The sequence below is a fragment of the Hyalella azteca genome, unplaced genomic scaffold (genome assembly GCF_000764305.2).
Source record: "Hyalella azteca isolate HAZT.00-mixed unplaced genomic scaffold, Hazt_2.0.2 contig8197, whole genome shotgun sequence".
Classification (NCBI taxonomy): domain Eukaryota; kingdom Metazoa; phylum Arthropoda; class Malacostraca; order Amphipoda; family Hyalellidae; genus Hyalella; species Hyalella azteca.
The window spans coordinates 165,016-187,142 of record NW_025938296.1 but is presented as its reverse complement, the minus strand read 5'-3'; the positions used below and the strand labels follow the sequence as shown (position 1 = coordinate 187,142).

At 36.5% G+C, this 22,127-nt stretch overlaps 1 protein-coding gene across 2 annotated transcripts in view; it reads right to left on the bottom strand.

Annotated features, from left to right (window-relative positions):
- Positions 1-14,394: 14,394 nt before the first annotated feature.
- LOC108676246 overlaps positions 14,395-22,127 on the bottom strand; it is a 53,582-nt gene continuing 45,849 nt past the window's right edge. For both annotated transcript variants that reach the window (XM_018164298.2, XM_018164299.2), the window contains 6 exons: positions 21,353-21,556; positions 20,226-20,365; positions 19,909-20,023; positions 19,571-19,693; positions 18,792-18,930; positions 14,395-17,911 (listed from right to left, as the gene is read on the bottom strand). In XM_018164298.2, coding sequence (XP_018019787.1) covers positions 17,856-17,911; positions 18,792-18,930; positions 19,571-19,693; positions 19,909-20,023; positions 20,226-20,365; positions 21,353-21,556 — 777 coding nt within the window. In that variant the 3' untranslated portion in view covers positions 14,395-17,855. The remainder of the gene's footprint in view (positions 17,912-18,791; positions 18,931-19,570; positions 19,694-19,908; positions 20,024-20,225; positions 20,366-21,352; positions 21,557-22,127) is intronic.

The window sequence follows — 22,127 nt, the reverse complement described above, 5'->3', positions numbered from 1 at the left end:
CATGAAATATAAATTTTTACCTTTCTTTAAGTATGTAATGTAAGTTTATAATAAGAGAGTGTCTTTCCCATATAATAAGAATGTTTTGTCCTCAGGTAATTTGCAGAAGTAACAAATTCTTCTCTAATATAAGATTATTTAAATAGAATTAATTGCATATAACGGATTGACGAATTTTTAAAATAAGGCAATATCGTCATTCAAATCGGTAATATTTTTAAATTTTTTAATTTAAATTCAAATCAGTAAATTGTAATTTTTTTCTGAATCAGTAACATGCCATCACACTCTCCAAATCATCCTCCCCAATCATATTCTATTCATTCTATAGAATCTGTATAACCAGGAAGACAATCTGTTATTTATCAACATATCAAGTCCCACAATCGGGTACAAAATTAACCCTGACTAACTTTAGCCGACTCGACCTTTAGCTCGTTCTTAATCGCCTATGTTCGATTACAGTCAGGCTAGTGAATCAGTGTTTAATCAGCCAAGGTAATTAATGTGCCTTGGCAACGAGCAACACAATCTGGTCTCGTGGATACGAGTGACCTTGTCGCTCCAGGTCTAACAACGCAACACAACCCACGATCTGTGTTGTGTTTATAGCCACTCAACATTCAGTCGCTACGGAGTTGTTTTTGTTGTGTCAACGGAGTAGCCCATTAATGTATCATATGTTCATACTTCTTAATTTTTGCCAAGTCTTAATTTAATCAAATTTTATCTCATCAGATGAGAAACTCTCAAAACCAAATACTGTGTAATTGAGCATAAGTGCGCCATTTAACCCAAAACTGTTCTTTCCATGCGAATGGTTTTTTTCATTAATAGAGTTTCCAACCATGGAAATAAATTAATTCCATTCAAGATGTTGCCGTTTTACACAAGGTATATATTTTTCCAATGATTTGCCTCTAATTATTTTGTCATATTCTGATATTCAGTCATCAAAAATGTAAAATTGTTTTAGGAAAGTTCCACTTCACTCTGAACGGTTCAGTCTAAATTTGAGTACATAAGATACTAGCCAAGTTACTTAACCTGCTTAATCTGCAATCTGTATCAGCAAACAGTTTTAAAAAAGTTGCTTCATATGCCAGTGCTGTGGATTCACAGCGACTAAATGCAAACAAGGTATAAGCATTGTTATGATCACAATAACAATAATAACAATCGACCTATGATTGTCATTTGACAGCAACATACAGTCAGTTAATCGCAGGCGGGATTCCAGTTATTTTTCAGATTACTCTTGTTTTCTTTTCAAACTTTTGGACTTCTAATTTTTAGTTCTAGTGTCTAAAAGCTCTATTTGTCATCGAGGTCTGTGTAAATTTAATTACAGCCAATAAGGTAAATTATTTTCGTTTTACCTGGATAATTTTCTACCCAGCTGGCATTTATTGTCATTATTTCTACCGCTCAGCTCCTGCTTACTCCCAACAGCGTCGAAGTGCGAGGTCATTCAAAAATAAATGCAATTTTCCGCATCCAAGTCCCTAAAACGCAACCTAGCTACGACAAGTCACCCTCCATTGACCTGGAAGAATTCCTACTAAAATCTTGCCGACATGCTACCGCGCCGCAAAGTCATGTTCTTGGTGAATTTCTTAAAATATAACTCAGTACTCACTGCATTGAGTGACAGAGAGCACATTTTCTCGTTGACGAAAACGTGAAGTCACGGAAGGACGGACAGACGGGCAGACTGACGGACGGACATGGCGAGCACAATAGCGCCTTTTTTCCATAAATGAGAAAATGCGCTAAAAATGAGCAGAAAGGCACGGCTTAATTAAGAGGAAATAAATGGAAGAGGGGAAGGAGGAAGGATAAACTGACGAGCGAGTATCAATCTTATTGCCAATGAAAAAGTTCAAAGTGTAGAATCGGGACGAACTATTTCCCTTACGAATCACCTTACTCTCAATTCCACTCACGATAGTACTATCATCGGCTTATTTTTTTAAGGGTAGCCGATAAGCAGGGTGTAGTGAAAGTTATTTAAACGTTTCTATAATTAATGCATCGTCATAAGGTAGCTGGCATAGAAATATTTATTTTGATTGAAGAACAGTGACGAATTTTCTGTTCAATAAAAATCTATAATTCAATAAGAAATGTACAATACTGTGACTCGTTTAAATTTGAACTGAGATAGATGAAGAAATACTGTTTCAAATGTTCGCTCAATCATCACAGTAGAAATTTTCCTTGGCCAATTTTCAGCATTACCATTTACATATATAAATAGTTGATAGTAATATGTTTCATGGTGCCGTTTTTAGAGAAAGATTAAAGAGAACTATCACTATATTTGATGAAATTTTTGTTAGAATTCGCTTAACAATTGTGATCTTAACTAAAATTATCATTCAAAACATACGAGTGATTGAAAATATTTGAGTGTTTCTTGGGTTAGAGAATCAGTTAATGCGGGACATTGATGGAGATGACCGCTTTACCACAAGGAGCCCTGCTGTTTTGTTAATTTAATTTGTTTACAGGATCTGTAACTTTTGATCATTTGGTTCCTAGACTATTTCATTTGTAAATCAAGCTTCTCTAAACATATATATTATTGCAAACTTTCTGCAAAATACATGTCCTGGAACATTCGTATCAATATCCTACAAGACGGTGCGCCAGAAAATAGAAGTTACTTAACACTATAATTTGAGATAACCATCAAACGGAAGATTTTTCATTGTTAAATAAAAAATAATTTCGTTATACATTCATAACAACGAAACGGTGAGACGAGAAGAGAAACCGCAAAGTCTGTACAATCATCCGTGAGATATCCAGCATGCAGACGGTTGGACAACGCAAGCAACACACGCAGCAAGCCTCCTCAATTATCCAGTTATTCAAGCACTTCGGACAGTACTCACTACACAGAACCAACACGACCACGCCTCGGTTTGCTTTACAGATCCATTTACTTGTATTCTAAACAGTTTTACAGCCTTCTGTCTCTCTCTCCTTTACTTACAAATTTCCTAACGGTACTTGTTCACGATCCGTTATTTGGAAATATTCACTATCTGTCGACTAGCTTATCACTGTTGGTCATTTTGATATATTTAGCCTTAGCACCAGAATGCGAAAAGCTTAGCGCTGTAGGTGCAAATAATGACCAATTTATTTCATTTCAACGAATGGTTCTGATCAAGCATTTTTTATAAGTACTAGTCATATTATCAAACTAATGAGAATTGATTGAAACTAAATTATAATTCAACGATAACGTTGCTCTACATATACACGAATTAAATAACGTTATAAAGAACTTTGCCAGCAATTATTGCATCTTCGCAAATACGAGTTAAAACCACCACTTATCCACCACTTGGCAGTCACATCATTTGCTCAACACCAGACCGTTCGAGTTACTTAATGATCGAATGTTACGCAGCTTTTAAACATGAAATTACTAGTTTAACAGCCCTTATTAATTTAATTTAACTTAAACTAATCACTTATTCATTGGACATAATCCTTTATTTAGCCTTTTTTCGAAGCCTTTAGAGACCTCAGTCTTAAGGCTTTTAAAAACAAAGGCTGTCCTTCTCAGTCCTCCTTCTTAAGGTAGCCATGATTCAGCAGTTACTGGAACTAATAATTTATTTAGGCTCTGTATTGACTGAGGAGTGAGGACCGCTCAGCCTTAAAGTAGCCATGATCAAGACGCTGGCAGAATAAATCCTTAATTTAGGCCACAAGCACTTGCTATTCGCATGCTATTTTACCTAGCCAAATTGTTGAGACTTATCATTAGCGAGTGCATCGAGAGAAAAATGTTAATTGCGCGCGCTTTCCAGCATTTACTTCATATCGATAATATTCATCAGTTAAATAATATGCCGATGAAGTGATGAGGTGGATTTATGTATGATAATATTCAGCTTCGTGATTATTTCATGAAGATGTTCTAAGACATGAACAGAAAAATAATTTTTGTCCCCGTTAGTCAAGTCTGGAAGGAATATATGTAAATGCAAAAACCGTTACCACTACTTTTACATACAAATTTCGTTAATACAAATATTGTTAAATGACACTATTATCTAAATCTAAATGGGTTATTCGAGTCAAACAGGCATTAGAACAGCCCTTTGTTACTAGTTCAACGTCTTGTCTACGACTTGTACGCCTCAACAGCAGCTGTGATCAATACACTCCATTACTCGGCGTATTTGATGAGCGCAATTGTCGCGAAGTATGGAGTAGATATGGGTCAAGGATGGTCGGATATTCATGAACTCACTGCGAATGCGGTCACGTATCGATTTAAATTCGAATAGAGCGTATTGTTCTCATTTCTAGCTTCTCTCCTTTCAATGTGAACATGATGACTGATTAAACTGCATTGCTAGAACTTACTCCGTAACCGATGTAATATAAGAAGCAAGGCTTCTTTACTTATATTCCTAATTGATTTTACTGCAATACTCGAAGAGAAATATTCCGTAGCCGATGTAATATACGAAGCACGTCTTTTGTTTTCAATCCTGGTTATTTCCATTCGATGTCTTATCAATTCCACCATCTAAAATTGAGGGACGAGAAAAGAACACAATTAGCACAAGAAACCGAAGTATGGAAATGCGATGTTTCTACTACAGTCTACTATTGTCCATCGATTATTAATACTTATCGTACGCGCGAGCTTGGAGTTCGTACGATGCATTCATTATTCATATTCATGTAGTGAGAGCGTTAGAAAACAAAAGCGTGCTAGGGATAACTAAAGATGAATCCACTGCCTGGGTCATGCGGTATCCATTTTCTCCTTACTAATAATCGTTTTTTGTTTCTTCATCAGTTTAATGTAGTCATTTAAGTAGAAATTGCATGGAGAAAAATCTGGAGTCAGCTTTGAATATTAATTTGCTCATTTCGAACATAGTCAAAAAGTTAAATTTCATAGCAAACTATACGGATATACAAAATATGACAGATATAAACTTTTACCGATCTTCTTTGATGTATTGTATATCGGACCCACTACGTGCCAGGAACGTTTTTAACGACCAAGTAAATTGTCACAACTAACTCCTTAAAATGATTCAACCTAGATTTTTTTTGCATCGGGCAAACGAAAGTCGTTTGGCTTTCGAGGTTGTCTCGATGCGTATCAACAACATATAGGCCAATTAGGAAGTAATAATTAGACATGCTTGGAACTTCTCACATAAATATGAAAACTTCTAGATTTAACGAAAAACTTACTCAAAAATTCAATGCTATTCAACGTCACCGTGTGTTACGTGCAGTCATCGACTCCAATTTTCAAGCTTAAGAAGTCGTAACAAATTTTTTAACGACAAAAGAAGTCGATCATGTTGTACAAGAAAAAAATTTCGACCAATAAAACTTGGCTAGCAATAAACTTTTTCGAGAGCACAGCTAAGAATTTTTTGGAGAAGTTCACAATAGAAGTCGTTTGACGTTTAGAATTGAGAGTTTTATGGGTTCAATCGTGCAAAAGTGGAGCCTAAATCATACCGGTTGGAAAATTTCTTCAAACATTCCCATGAATTCTCGGATTCTAATTCAATGATTCTAATAAAATCTCAATGAGATTTTATCTGAGTTCTGTGGTTTTTCATTTTTACCTTAATAACCTATAAGTAATCACATAGCCGAATTATTAATACTCATTCAGGAGGTACTAAATATGGGCGAAGTCCCGGAATTCAAAACGGATAAGTAACTTTTCATCGCCCGCCCACGTAGGAAACATGCACAATGAAACTAAAAATCAGGACCTGAAAAGTAGTTACTGAGTTGCTTCCTCTGCTCTTTCCCCGCGATGAATAGAATGCGTTAGTTTCTGTAGGTTGCTTCCGCCCTCATGAACTTCGACGCATTAGGAAGTACTTATAACGGGAACAAATTTCATATTAATCTTAGTTGAATCCTACTCATATACGCAGAGTATATTGATAATACGAACTCACGATACGCTCCTCTGATCCAATAGAATTAACCGCAGGTGGACGCAAGTCTTAAATAATTAACGAGAATATATGCACTTGGCACAATACGCATGCACATGTTGAACAATATATCGCGTGACTTGCCGCATCGGACATCGATTTGTAGGCAATGTGTTGGACTGGAGCTGCTATCTATGCCAGTTTCTTCTACTTGACTTACGGGAGGGATTAATAATTGATTGTTGCGGTACAGACATCCTGCCTGAAGGGCTCACTACAAGACTATGACTCCATTGACGCGTCTCACTAAGTGGCTAAATTACTCTTATGCTTATTGAATAATTGGCTCAGTGAGATGTTATCCTTTTATATTATATCTCAGTTACCTCTGATTAACGGATAAATCCAGTAGTAAATCGGCGATGTTTTTGGGATATTCAGGTATAAGATATTCAGTCATATATACTTATAATATATTCAACAAACCTGGTGAACTGCATCTATGCGTCATTTTTTAGAATTGTTTCTTCATTCGAATGTCAAGTTCACTATCTAGTGAAGTCATTCGGTACTGAAAACTTATGAATGATAATAGTGACCCTGTTCTGTAATTTTCATGAAAATTTATCTTATTGAATTATTGAAATTGTCAAAGCAGCACTATCGCTTCATAGAATCGTGTTATATAATAGCTGCCCAATAATATGTTACTTATGGGTCATGCTGGATCACATAATATAGAAACTAAATTACGAAACAAAATTAACACCGAAACAATCAGAATGCTCATCGCAAATTACACTCGAATTCTTGTAAAGCTAAAAATTTAAAATTAAGAGGTAACGGTTTGTAATTTTTATTTTAAAAATTAAAAACAGTAATTAAATTGTAATTACATAAATTGCAGTTTATTATTTTAAATTTAAAACTATTAACCTCTAACAGGTTAATATTATTTAGCATTAAGAACCACTAAGTCAATTGAAGATATTTGTCCAAATTGTACTTTCTAAAATTCAACTCTTAATCCACTTAATCCAACTATTAATCCACGTAATGCAACTCTCAATCTTATTAATCCAACACTTAATCCTCTTAATCCAACTCTTGATCCTCTTAATCCAACTCTTAATCCTCTTAATCAAACTCTTAATCGTCATAATCCAACTCTTAATCCTCTTAATCCAACTCTTAATCCTCTTAATCCTCTTAATCCAACTCTTAATCGTCATAATCCAACTCTTAATCCTCCTAATCCGACTCTTGATCCTCTTAATCCAACTCCTAATCCTCTTGATCCAACTCTTAATCCTCTTAATCCAACTCTTAATCCACTTAATCAAATTCTTAATCCACTTAATCCACTCACACGTGCTCCCGCACACCAGCGAACCAGTCGCGCATCTTCTGCAGAAAGTCCCATTGCGCATGCGCGGTGCCCGCCACCCCTGAGGAGCGGAGATAGATTTTCCGGTTAAAACTTTCAGTGTTTTCTGGTTGAAGAAAACTTGTGTAAAGGAAAAGTCTTCATAGCGCAAAATTTTTGTTATTGTTTTGGCAAAATAAATAAATCAAACAACTTTGATAAAATGAATGAATCCAGTGGAAAGTTAAATCTTATTAGCGCTCGCCGTGCCATCTACTGCCGGTTATGAGACAATTATGGTTATGTCGGTTATGAGACATTTGAAAAAATATAACTCGGTACTCACTGCAGTGAGTGACAGAGAGCGCATTTTCTCGTCGACGAAAACATGAAGTCACGGACGGACAGACAGACAGAGGGACGGACGGTCGGACATGACTAGCACAATAGCAAATTGCTTTTCATAAATGAGAAAATGCGCTAAAAATATTGTTTCCAAATTCCAGACAAAAATTTGTTTTGGGTCTAAAAAATTGCAACGAAGCACGATAATATAAATTATTTCTGAGTCGCCCTATACCCATCCATCCTGTTTAGGTAATTACTGAAAATAATTGATAAGGGGGAACTGGAATTAATGTCATCGTCCTCTGTCGGATAATGTGGCACTTTTGTTCAATGTCATAGGTACGATGATAGACGAAGTTACGCATGTTACTCAAATTTATTCGTTACGATCCGATCGTCGTTACATGTAGTTTCATATAGATATTGCCTAACTATGCTAACAATAGCAAAATTGTATTTTACGATCTTTCATTGATATCCTTATCATAATTTAATTTAGTAATAAATGTTACAATATACAATTGTGATATTAGGCAAACAGTTTATTTGAAGATATTTACGGTATTATATTGTTAGATGATGAGGTATTGTATTGGTTAGCTATATATGTAGATGGTTTAATATAATATTATATTACATAATATAATATAATATAATATAATATAATATAATATAATATAAAATAATATAATATAATATAATATATAATAATGTAATATAATATTATATCTAATACCTATCTAAGGTATAATATTGTTAGATGGACCTTCATACGAATATATCCGTGCCAATGTCAGATCTCGGAGTCTTGTTAGCTGATACATATTAGATGATTCTTCTTTTTCTTTATGTGGGTCATGTACAACAAAGGCTCAATTCTAAAAAAGATTTCCGATAAGTTAACTGGACGAGATTATATAATATGGTATGATCTCAATAAAAAATTGTTTTTTAAATGCGGAAATGGTTTGAAGTTTTCTATAAATGTGTTTACTTAATTTAATATTGATTTTTCTCAAACGACTGGATTTGGAGAACATTCACGAATGGAAACGGAAAAGTCTACGGTTTTTACTCCGAACATTTAAGTTACTTTTTATTCTCCACTTATTTAATATCATAATTTTGCATCATCCATATAAAACTAAAAAATTCATTGATTTGATTCCAGCTCTATTCTTAACGAAATTACCCACTCTACCCGGCACGGGAAATTCATTAAACCGTTTTATATGAGCAGTCATTTATCATTTTGCATGGTACACGAAACAACCTCATTTTAATGCCCTGGGAAAGTGATGACACTTTAAAATTGAATTATTTTGTATGATTAGTGAAAATTCAATTTTTCATATTGTAAATTTGTATTATTTTTTTATTATTATAAACATATTCTTTTTTCACATTTCATGAATACGAGACGTAGTTTCCTTTTTCTATTTCATTTTCTAAACACTGAAAAAACTATAATTATTCACAACTCACCAGCGAAAATGAAGACGTAGAGGAAAAAGAACTTCATCTGGAATACATATGAATTTATTAGACAACTGCTGATGAGAAATGTGATGAGAAATGTGTAAGCCTTCTGAATGATTAATCAAACTATTTTGCGAAAATTATAGTTATGGTTATGATTAAGATGATGATTTTGTCAGATTTTTGTCGTGTTTGTACCAGTTCAACTTGTTCATAACAATTCAAATTCATGCGTTCAAACTCTAAACAATTAAAATAAAATACTGAATTTTTTCCAGCGGATTTTAATTCTGACTGATTTTTTTAACTTGTATATTCAAATACTCAAATTTAATTTTCATCTCGTGTTTCGAATATTTTTTGAATCACATTCTCAGGCAGATATGAGCCATTTCTTGAGATCTACAAACTTTCGGAGTAACAAAATTTTTGAATGATTCCTGAATGTCTTGACGATTTTTTGCCTCGATGATTTAAGAGATTATCAAACGGACTTAAAATGTCAGCAATACCAAATGAAATTATTGTTGTTGGAAAAATGTGAAGAAATGATCAATACAATCTCTAAGATGGAAAACTTTTTTCCGATATAATTTGCCCTCGAGCAACCAAAGGCCGCCAAGAAATCATTGGTCATCGGTACCACATTTGAAATATGTAGAGGTGATTATGTTTCAATAATAACCAATTTTCATGAATTTATTTCATATTAATTTTCACTCCTACTTTCAAAATAAACAAGGCATTGGTGGTGATATGGAATTAAAATGGATGAGGTGCAAAATGGATATAATTTTGCACCTCCTGGGCTAACCACTTAAAAATACTAAATTAACTTTTCATGGCTTCAAGTCTTCTACGATATTTTGAAATGACCAATGATCGGCTGAAAAATAAACTTGCAGCCATAATCTTCTTTCAAAACCACGTAAAAATGTAAAGATTAGTTCTCCTACAGTTTCAAGAAATGAAAGAATTGAAAATGTAAGCAAATGCGTCATAACGCAAACTCAAAGTGCCTGCGTAAAGTTCCATTCGAAAAGAACTAAACTTTACAAAGTTTACCGATAATTCTCAAAAAATAACTCACTCCGTTAGCGTCAAGTAGCTGTTTCACTATATTTTTCTTTAAAATATTGAAGGAACAACTGAGTTATAGAGTTTCTGCGCACTCTTTTACGCAGCTCAACGTTGCGCAGTGGAAATGAGCACAACCTTGCACTGCGCGCGTCAAGACGCAACTGGTGAAATCCGTAGCCACTCCAACTACACTGTTAGGAAAATTAAGCTGTTTTCTTACTTTTCGGAACGGTCGTTTTTAAATTCCATATGTCGTTGAACATGAATTAAATTGTTTCATAGCCTTTAAATCGTTGTTTGTTTTGTATAAGAACTATATTGGGGATTTCAGGCTGGGAGTCTCCAATTTTAACATGGTTATGATAAGAGTTTTACTTGAACTAATCCGCTAGTTCAAAAGAAGGTGAAAACATTCCCTTTTCACTTTTCGCAACGGTCTTTCTTAAATTCCATATTTCTTTGCAATAACTAATGAAAAAGGAATATCCGTGATATACGAGCAGCTTTGACTCTTCTAAATGCAAAGAGAACTAATATCACAATGAGCCAACATGGTCAGCAATTAACTCCAAGTTTGAGCTACATACAGGATAGAATAATGGAAAATGGTTGGAGCCTGGCGGATTACGTACTAAATTTCGAAGTAGCACAATCTATAATTATTTAATCACATTGCTTTATTGGGATTACAAAATTGCAAACTTGCTTGCTATTTACACAACAATGATAGCATGCCGAAGAAATGTACCCGGAGTGCATCGCAATCATTATTTGAAATGTTGCTATTATCCATTTACATGACATCGAACACATCGTTGAGGTTATTTACTAAGACGCATAATTTAGCACAAGCTCGCGAGACGATTCATGACGTAAATTATTACAAATGTTTTCTTCTGTTGCACCACATGAACGATACGAATGATGATTTCTCCGTCCCAATGTCCGAACTCACCCGGCTCAGTCGGCCTCATTTTGTATGTAAAAAACAACAAATCCATGTTAAATTATCGTGCATGTGTCTTGGTTATTGCAATTGCAATGTTTTTCCAGTTTCTTGCAATTTGAATTGCAGGCTAATTTCTGTTACCATTTGCAAACTTTAACTGCTCCTAACATTTACATGTATTTTTAATTCTAGCGGAATATGAAAAGTAACAAAGTGAATGAGAATACTCGAGCTACCGAAATTGTTTTATAGTTACTTGTTCATTAATCGGACCTTTGTTCATCTAATGATGAACTTTTAAATGATTGAAAAAAAAATAAAATCCCAGGTTGGAGGGCCCTTAGAATGAGGAAATAATCGAGCATTGAATCCATGCATGAATATGTCACAAAGTTCGTAGTACTGACCAATTTCTTGGAAATTATGGATATCGGTTTCTTTATTCAGAGATATTATTCCATTTATCTCATCGTTATGCATGCTATTTCCCTGAAATACTCGGGAACATTGACTTGATATATGTGGCTTACTTTGTTCGACCTGCGGCGCCTGGATGAATGAACTCCAGTCATCGTGCTGTATTATCTTTAAGTAAACACGATCGATAGCATGCGGAGCTTGAACTTGCCTCCCTTATTGCTGGTTCTGCTGGTCTCGTGAGGTGCTACCGACGTCTGCAACGGCGGCGAGGTCGACCAGGTGCCGTACTATCAAAACAAAACTCGTTCAAGTACACTGTAATATTCCTATTTCTCGAACATTAAATAGTTGCGTGTTTATTTGTACTTATTCCTCTGTTCTGTTCTGCTTCTATACTTAATAAGCCTGAAACCTGGATCAAGCCTAATAACCCAAACACTCCATCGAATGTTACCGTCAATGAATCAAAGAAACCGAACCGTTTGAACCTGAACCAATAGGAACATTACATACACCTAACGACCGCTTTCACGTCTGTGATTGGTGGGTTTATCTTGAAGAGCCATCCGTGATTGGCTGACGGAGTTCCGAACTCATAAATATTTTTCACAGCTCGGCTCTAAGATTCTTCCTAGTAAACTTTTCACAACTTTCGCAATATGAGAGAACGCAGAGGGGTCGGGCTAGACTATTGACAGCTTGAATTATTGATGACATACACTATAAATGTCCAACACTACACAATTTCCTCGCATACCATAGTTTGAAAACCACTATTTCGAAAGATCATCTTTTTTAAAAGGCTAACGAAAACGTGCGATTATCAAAAATTGTCCGGAATAAGGGAAATATAGGCAAAGCTTTCCCAGCAGCTTAGAACCAGTATATGCAGTGGCTGGCACATCAATTTGCGGAAAACATTGTTTTAACTGTGTATTTCTTTAAAAATATAGTATTTTATCAAGAAACTAAAAAATTATCTCTTACATAGTCAAGATAGGAAAATTTTATTGAATGTCCATCGTCGTAATCAGTATCAAAAATTGTAAGAAGCATGCGTGCGTCGTGGGGCGCTGAGGTGAGATACGAGCTCTAGATCGTCTAGACCCGCTTTCGAGGTTTGGGAGCAGCGCTGCGTTCTTACACCGGACCGCAGCTGAGACATGTAAAACAAAACTCTTAACAACTCTTCACTGTTTACCAATGTCTATTGCACTTCTGCACTGGGTATTTACGCAAATGAATGCTAGTTAGTTTGTTCTCTTTGGATATATATACTTTTCAACCACTAAGGTTGCATATAGTTAAGAGACGTTATCAATTCATACAAGCAAATATATAATCGTTTATTTTTTCGCCCATTTTACAGTGGTTTGGTAAATATCTATGAGGCAACGTTCTTCATGGCAGAGATTACGTAACTCTGTTATTGTTCAGTTTACAATTAGTTTATTGTCGATAACTTCATGCACTATTCCTACGGTTGTGAGGGAAAATATTTTTCACGCCCGCATTATTACCCACAATTCTGAGTTTTATTAGTATGCTCTATGAATTCAACGAGTAACAGAAACAGGCAATTGAAGTAAATCAAGTATAAATTCAATCGCTCCTCCCATCGATTTTTAAGGGGGGTGGCGATTTTTTTATCACATTGTCAGACTCGGCCAGAGCTGCCCCGGATACGAGGACGACCCTAAAACGAACCGCTCAGTGGCCGCCAGAGTCTTGACCAGACTCTCGTAGCTGTCTGACTTGGGATCGGAATGTTGAACAAAAAGCGGACACATAGAAGCTGATTTACGTGCCCCCAGAGTCCTATACGAATGCAATATTTCAGAGTCGCGTCCGGCTCTACATTTGTGAGGGAATTGTACTGAGTAAAAGGAATACCTGCTCTGCGGTTAAAAATAAAAAATAAAACTGTTCATCATATTATCGAAAAATAATACGAAAACAGAGTCAGTTCTAATGATGCAACATCGATAGAATATTTGTTGCCGAAGACTTTGTGCACAACTGATTAAGCATTAATTTTTTTAGCAAAGCGCGCACAGGTTTTGGTTTGCTTAATTCAGCGCTCGACCTAATTGAGCTATCCTTTTTTTCATCACCAGACGATCATGGTATTTTGAAAGCCGCATGCCATACCCCAGTGTTTCTTTATATTTCCACGACAGTTCTGCTATAGTATTGATTGTCATTGCTGTAGGTTCACCTGCTGATTTTTGAATGAACCAAGTGTACGTATTAGAAGTACGTTTTTTTCCAGAAATTTCATGTAGAAAATATATGTTTATATTCAATGAAGTGGATTTAAAGGATAATTAATATAAGAGTTGTTGAATAATGCAAAATTTCAGTGCTTTATGAAAATTAATGTAAAATTACTTTGCCAATAAATTTCATACGCAGCGTCTATCGGGGTGTAATTTCGCATTTTTATCTAACGCATGAGAAGAGTGCTACATTATGCTGCTATTTTGTACGGCATGCAGGACTATATTGTCTGAAAGTTTGTTATTTGGTTATTTTGCATCGTTATTAGGAGTTGTATCTGCTTATGTAAATCAGTTTCTCTTTCCAAAAGTTCAAACCGAGACAGAAAACAGGTTAAAAAACCGAATCACATTTCTTTCCCTTCAACATTGTTTTGGTAGAGAAACACATCTAATTAACGAAATCTACGTCCACTATAACAATGAAGAGTGAAGTGGCCGAGTATCGATACAGAATTAAGCAAAGAAGGTCGCCTCAAAGCAATTTGGTAGTAGTTTGACTTTAAGGGATACAACGAAGCCGAGAATTCAAATCTTTAATCAATGGTCAGAATTAATGCACTGAAGATACATAATTTGTAAACATCAAAGTACTTAATCTACGTCACAGCAGGACTTGAGAGCTGCACCAACTATTATATCCTTACCCAGTCAGAGCCCTGGATCCCAACGCTCGCAACAGCGCAACCGCAAGGCAAAAATCATCCAGGCATGTCCTAACGATGGTAACATTCGCACATGCCTGAGAGTACGTTTCTGAGGTAAGGGCCGTGCCCGGCCGAATCGTCCGCAATCTGCGGGCATGCGACTTGAGTTTGTCATCGCCGGCCTAGTTGGACCTGTGGGCGAAGGTGCCTGTCCCGAATTGCCTTGGTCACGGCGAGGATTTCGAACTGGGTAAACATACTGTTGGTCGCAAATCATTAAGATTCAGAGAAACCCGCATACCGACGGCGGAGTAATGAAGTTTGGATGAATAAGAATGGTTTCTTAAATGTCTTAACTGTTGACGAGTTACAATAGAATACAACTTGAAATGATATAAAAAATTACAATTTAAGAGCTTACCGGTTCTATGAGTGTCATCATTCACTGGATACCAAGTTCGAACAATTTGAATATGGTTTGTCTGAATTTGACAACTTTGCTGAGGAGCCTTCACAGAGCGTAATTACCTACTAAATGCTTCGACTTCACGAATAACTGTCTACTTAGCCGTTCATCAATTCGATATTGCCTAAAAAACATGAGTTAAGGCCAAAACATCTGCATCACGATATTGAGAATAAATATCTTAATTATATTGATAACTATTTATTTCTACAATAAGTTTTTTACTTAATAATAACAACACACTCAACACACTGATTATCAAATGCAATCATAAAATTGTCCCATAATGAGTGACGACATCATAAAATTAATAAAATTAGTGTCTACGAAAACAAATAACCTGAACAATGAAAAGTGTTGAAATCCGTGTGAATTGTAGAACAAGCAGTAATAATTTATTTAATGTAGATTTCTCGTGCCAAATAACATCAATCACAAGTTCTTAAGAGAATATAATGCTTTTAAATTATTCGCCTTAAGACAGAAGTTTTTGAAATAAACCAGAGGTTTGATATAAAGCCAACTAATTTCTTCGAGTTTTAAGCTAAATTTCATTCATTATGAAATCTTGTTCATTTCAAATTGAGCAACAAAGTTCCATTCATATTGACAATAAATTGTAATATGTAAATATTTTTTTGAAAATCACCAATTTCGTAAGATTTACCCGAATTGTGCATTTATAATTGCATAACGTCACATAAGAAGAAATTCCACTTGAGTATTGCCAACTAACTGTGCCTGAAATTTCAGAAGTCGCACGTAAATTTGAAATTAATTGATCATACGATCAAAAAACTGTACACTGTACTTAAATAATAATTATTTCGGCCGAATGGTCGCTACACACGGCGCAAAGTTATTCAGGGTCTGCTAGGCCACCCAATCGAAATTAGTTTCTGGTCAGAATCTCCTCACCGTCTTTATAGTCGCCCGAGAGTATGACAAGAGTTGACCGAGCCGAGTTAACCGAGCTGACAAACTGCCCAGAGGCTGCCCTCCGAACTTGAGCCGAAGCGGACGTATAGAAGCTGATTTACGTGCTCCAAGCGTTATAGGCGGTCCGAATGCAGGGTCGCTCATGCCACTACATTTTGTTAGGGTAATGATCTACTACTACTTTAAAATACAATTAACTATAGAGTTTTTCTTGAAAAATAATATAAAATTTGACAAGTCGTTTTAACATGTATATCACACTAAGCGCCATTCAGCGGACAGTTTGAACCAGAGGTCAGCATCCTTTTTGTCCAAAAGCCTTATCCGACTTCATATTACATCTTGCAAGCCTAGGTGCTGTGAAGGTTTGGGGGCAACTCTCCAAGTGTTTCGAGACCTTGAACCGCAACTGCATATCTTAATGCCACTTATATTCAAGTCTTATTTCAAATTAAAAATATTTTTCTTCGAGTCCGTTTATCAACAACGCAATGCACAATTTCCCCACACACGTTTTTCCATAAACCCCTTAATATGGTGGGGTTTGGTCACGTAACAGGCCCTTGAACATATAAATGTCAACTATGTTCAATGTTCATGTTAAGATATGCACCGTCTAATTAAGCCGACTGCACGACGCAGCGTCCCGTTCGTGGGTCGCAGATCTCTGGTTTAAACTGTCGAACATTCACGGTGAAGTAAATGAGAACATTTAACTATTTCTATAAAACACCTGAAACGGATTTATTGACAGTAACAGCTTCTACACTTCAAACAAGAAACATATCGCTACTATACATTAGTGAACCCATTATTTAATTAGTAAAATGTCAAGGCAAAATTGGTCCCATTAGTAGTTGTTTAAGACGGAAGATGTCCCTTTGACTGGTCAGTTATTTTATTAATAATGAGCAATAACTTCTGCTAAAACTCTCTGATTATTAAACAGTGTTTTTATCCTTAGTTCACTACTGAATTTACTTTTATTTGTGCCTCTATTCAAATTTCGGATATGAAATAGTAGTTTGTAAAGAAGTAATTTCACACAAATTTCGCGTGTGAACTCGATGTTACTTAATTATGGCGCTTCTCTGCTTTATGTATGTGCTTCAAAATTCCAAAAATGAGCAACGTTCAACAAATAATGCGATTGGAAACACCTAGCATTAGTTCCAAATTTGTAACAGTATCTATTAAAAACATATATGTCAGTGTGTATGTTTTTCTTTTGAGGTCTTCACACAGGATGACCTTTTACTCGTTGAATTCAGATATTTTTGTATCGCCTAAAAAAGCTTACCTTATTGTCCCTTAAGCTAGAGAGGAGAAAATTTTGTCGGTCATTTTCACTGATTAAATTTTTTCTATTTTCCTCTACATCAATTTTCATTTCATTTTGTTTATCAATTAGTATGTTTCCAGGGCACAATATGAGTGTTCTGAAGGAGAAAATTAGTGCGGAAAATTCATAGTTTAAACTAACTCAAAGTAAAGCCCTTGACTTGTCCATTCAACATATCAATAAATATCAATGATTGTCAAGTTGTGCAGTGCATTCAGATTCTTTCGAATGGATTGCGTCTAATTTTTCACTTTTAAATGTTAGTTTTCCTCGAATGCACTCCATGGAACCTCTATTACGGTAGTTGAAACGTGATCGATGTTTCCTGCATGACCTTAGCAGCGTATTGAAGTAAACGAAACCAATTTCCTCTGTTTTGGAAAAAAATAGCGGGGAGTAACCCTTAATAATTAGAAGAGATACATTTTTTTAATTATCACGAGGATGTCTCACGTAGATGACAGTTTCGTTGTTCCAGAAAATCATATCACGACTTTTAGCAAACATGATGTCTTTCCTCTTCCTGATATCGCTGCTGATGAATGACGTTTCTCCGGCTTGTTGATAAAGACGTCATTCAAGCCGTTATTTACGAAGCGACGACCATCAGGAGCAGCGACAGAAGAGCGGCGGCAGTTGACAGCTCTGTGTACAGTAAATTTTTCAGAAAATACTACTACTAATAAGTTGATCCCTAAACCACAACGCACGAGTACCCAAACAGCACAATTAGGACATTTGCAGTGTAACCACCACGAAATAAGATTAGAGTTTCGCTGCATCAACCAATATTTTTGTACTCCGAAAATGTATCCAAATGGCGCTCGTTCCTTAGTAGTGATGATACCTTATTTTATTGCAAATTGAACATTACGATGCTCGTGTTCCTCAATCAGCTGAGCTAGTTTATATTAGGAACTTAAAAATAGGCTACATTTAAATGAATTTTGTCCTCAAATGCATGTTTAATCCGTGGAGACATAGAGCAAACAGGATCATCGCATTTATATTTATGCAAACAACACACTTAATCAGTCCCAAAACGCTGCTACCGGCGGAGAAGAAGAATTAATGCATCATTAAGAAGTGGCTGACGAATGAGGCGAGAAAGAGCCAAAGCTTGGGACTTTTTCTATTTAAAAGTCAATCAATACACTTTATTGTCCCGTTTCATGGAAAACTGCTTGAAAATAACATGAAGATCAATGGAATAGAAGCTTAAGCACAATGCTGCTTCAATTCATCAAAATTAAAATTTCGCTAAAGTTTCTGAAAGGGCTTCCTAGCATTTGCAATTAGTACCATCCGTATCTACATCTATATAATCTGTCCTATCTGTAAAACATTTCTATCTTTCATCAAAACTGTCAAAAAGCAGTGGCTTTTTTCTCAAGACATCGCCATTGGGCACCATGCCTGCAGCACGTCTCAAGCCATGCTATTACATACACACTCGTTTATGTTGAGTTTTTACACCAGGCAACATCCATAGGATTACCGACGGCTGCCTGAGAAGCGACCTTACCTCGCCTTGAGGTCCCATTCCCGGTGATGGCCTCGTTGAGAGCCGCTTTCTGCTCCCCGGAGAGGCTGTCCCTCACCCCTCCGCTCATGGCCATCGCGGTTGTGTAAGACAGACTACGCAGCTGTTCTGGACTCATCGCCTATAAGGGTGAACATAAATTAATAAAGTAATACTAAATAAATTTCAGGAAATTACAGGAACGATCTTGGCTTTGGCACCTTTAAACCACTTGTAATATAATCAGCTAATCTTATATTTAACACTTCTATGCTCTACGTACCATGTACTTAGCGCTTGCTCTGTTTTGGGTGTTCATACTAAAATTGTCGCACTTCGTAATAAGCGCAGACCTGAAGGCCTACCATTTGCTGGCCATGACCATTTTGCACCTAATTGCAAGTGTAAAATAACCAATGTATCCCAGCCGACATAAGGCCTGGATCCTTGAATTATCAGTACTCCAGGTACATTAAATTCCAGACCTCATGCTTTCTGTGCCCTATTTTCTATATAACAGGCATGCTTTGTTACCTCACGTATTCTGGTACCCTACGTACTTTGATCCATCACAAATTTATGAACCTCAAATACTCTGGTTTCTCACATACTCAGATACCCACGTACTCTGGTACTCTACGCACCCTGATACCTGCACATAATTCGGTATCCTTCGTTCTCTGGTACCCAACGTACTCAGGTGACCCACGTACTCTCGTACCTTACGTTCTCAAGCACCTCATGTACTCAGGTAACCCACGTACTCATTGTACACTACGTACATGGATAGCTTCGCCGGACATGGCGCGCAGAGCAGCAGGCGTGAGGCCGGTGAAGGAACTCGCGTCACGTCCTGCGATTTTGTCATAGGTAATCCCGGCGAAGACCACACCCATCTCACGCACCTGAAATCCGATGCGTTAGTTTTTCTAAACATGTTGGTGATAACAATTGCTCGCTGATGGCATATGATGTTGAGCTTGGTTAACCAATTACACATTCTTAAATGACATACATTCTTGCTACGCGATATATTGAAAGAGAATATTACTGTAATAAGGTTATAAGTAGTTTTCATGAAACATATATTGCATGGACTTCATAGAAGCGACGAGGTCACCTGGGCTTTGTTCGGATTGTAAGGGTAGTAAGCCATGGCTTTCAAAGCTAGGGGCGTCAGCACATCATCCCTGCTGCAGCCTTCTAGGGTAACTCCGAGGTAAGTTAGTGCGTTTCTGCACGGTAAAAACGATTGTGATTAAAAGTACGGTCGCGCTTGAACTAGTGTGTAAAGTGGTATCAACCAAGATCTTCCCCGTTTTGCTACTAAAACAGACGCACTTCATAAACGTCCGTTACACTAGAATTAAAATTGAGATTTTTTGACATGTGTTAAAGAAAAAATTAGACCTAAGAAAGATTCAGTACATTACGTACCCAACTCGGTCTGGACTAAGGGTGTTGATGAGGGAGGCGTTGGCGGCGCACAGGAGGCGGTTGTACATGGCGAGCTGCTTGTCCGACATGTCGGCCAGTGACCGCCATGTCGTGAGCACCTTGTCCGCGTACGCCCGGAGCTGGGAAAAAGTAAATAAGAATATGATACAATAATTTAGTTAGCTGAACCTAAAAAAAGTATCACAAAGTATACCAAATGTTTCAAAAATTGGAACTGGTTTAATACAATATAAAAGAAGGTAAATTATGATCGTACATAGGGGAGTGGAGGAATTTCAATTTCCTAAGGAATAATTGAAAACTAACATGTCATCGTATTGGTGATCGAAATACGTTCTGATTGATCAAAAATTGGCTCTAGAAATCGGGCTGGAATTAATGTCATAAATCTAATTCATGAAAGATAAATTTATCCCAGTTTTCGATATTCGAGATACGGTGCAATCATGATTGGACGTCGATAAATGAAAAAGAGAAGCCTTTCACAAAATACATAGCCGAAAAAATATTACCTTAAATATATGTAATGAGTATCAAGTATAATATAGCAAAAAATGCATCATTCATTACGTAAAATCATGTACGCTCAACAGAAGTGTGGTACAGAAAAATTAGCCTAATCCTAAGAAGCTCGTTAAAGGGCATAGAACTGAGCAAAATCTCAAAAAAATTGAATGTTTCTTTTATCGTATTCCCAAAAATTCCTGTGAATTTGCGGGCTCAGGCGCTGCCCGAGAACACAAGAACAATTCCCGTTTTCATCGAATAAAGCTTCTTTCACGTAATAATATCGTCAATCATTTTTGTTATGGTGTTTAATAAAAACTTATGGAAGTTACGGTTACATGTGTAGTCCTGTGTAAAAGTTTGGTCCTGTCGTCACGAGTCGAGATTCAGCGTTTGGTCTTGCCATCGTTCATTATAAGTAGGGAACATATGATTCATCTTTTCGTCGTTTATCATAGGTCATTATTGCTTGTCACAATTCATTGTTTATTATATAAGAAAGGATCGATTGATATCAACTGTTGTTATTTGTAATTTTATTCCTTGTGAGTCAAAAGCCACAGTGTCATATGTCATTAGTTATCATTAAAAATCCATACCTGTTCGTCGGAGAACATCATCTTTTCGTTGCCCAAGACGGTGACGGTGTCGGAGAAATCGTTGGGAGGAGCCAGGCGTGGGAGGTCACGAATTTCATTAGCAGGGATGCCCTTCATGATGAAGTTCATGTCTCTCATGAGATCGTTCGTGAGAGACGACCAGGAGCGCGTGCTTAGGGTTTCCCGAACTTTGTTTGCCAGGATCTGCAAAAATTGTGTGATATTCGAAAACTCATATTCTCATATGATAACAGAAGACAGGAAGTTAACTTAAGATGCGACAATGAACTAATCGAAAATATAAAAAGTCTATCAGACCGCGAGTCAGCGATAATCCAAACTTGCGTTCTTTACGGACCACCACAGTGAGATGACAAAAGATCGTCTACCACTCATGGTCCGCCACCACCACTTAGTCATCTACTCATCGAACAGGTTGAAAGCAAGCGCACAAGGGTCTTCAGACTTCACAATGTTCCGTCCTTAAACTTCACAGTGTTTAGCTAGAGCCCAGCATTGTCACCGCTCTACCCTAAAATGTGAAATGCAGGCCTACTTTGTCTAGGCTAAAATTAAATAAACCACTGGCCGTGCGACGACTGCAACAGCGCTTAGTTCCAATAATTTAACTATTTCACTGAATGAGAAGTTGCAAATGTTTAGCAAGGAGTCCACAAAACAGCTGGCACAAAATGGCCCTTAATCATATCTATGAATGTTAAAAGGAGTATGCAGACGTTTCTAGCGACTAACTTCGGCCAGGCTTGTAACCAAA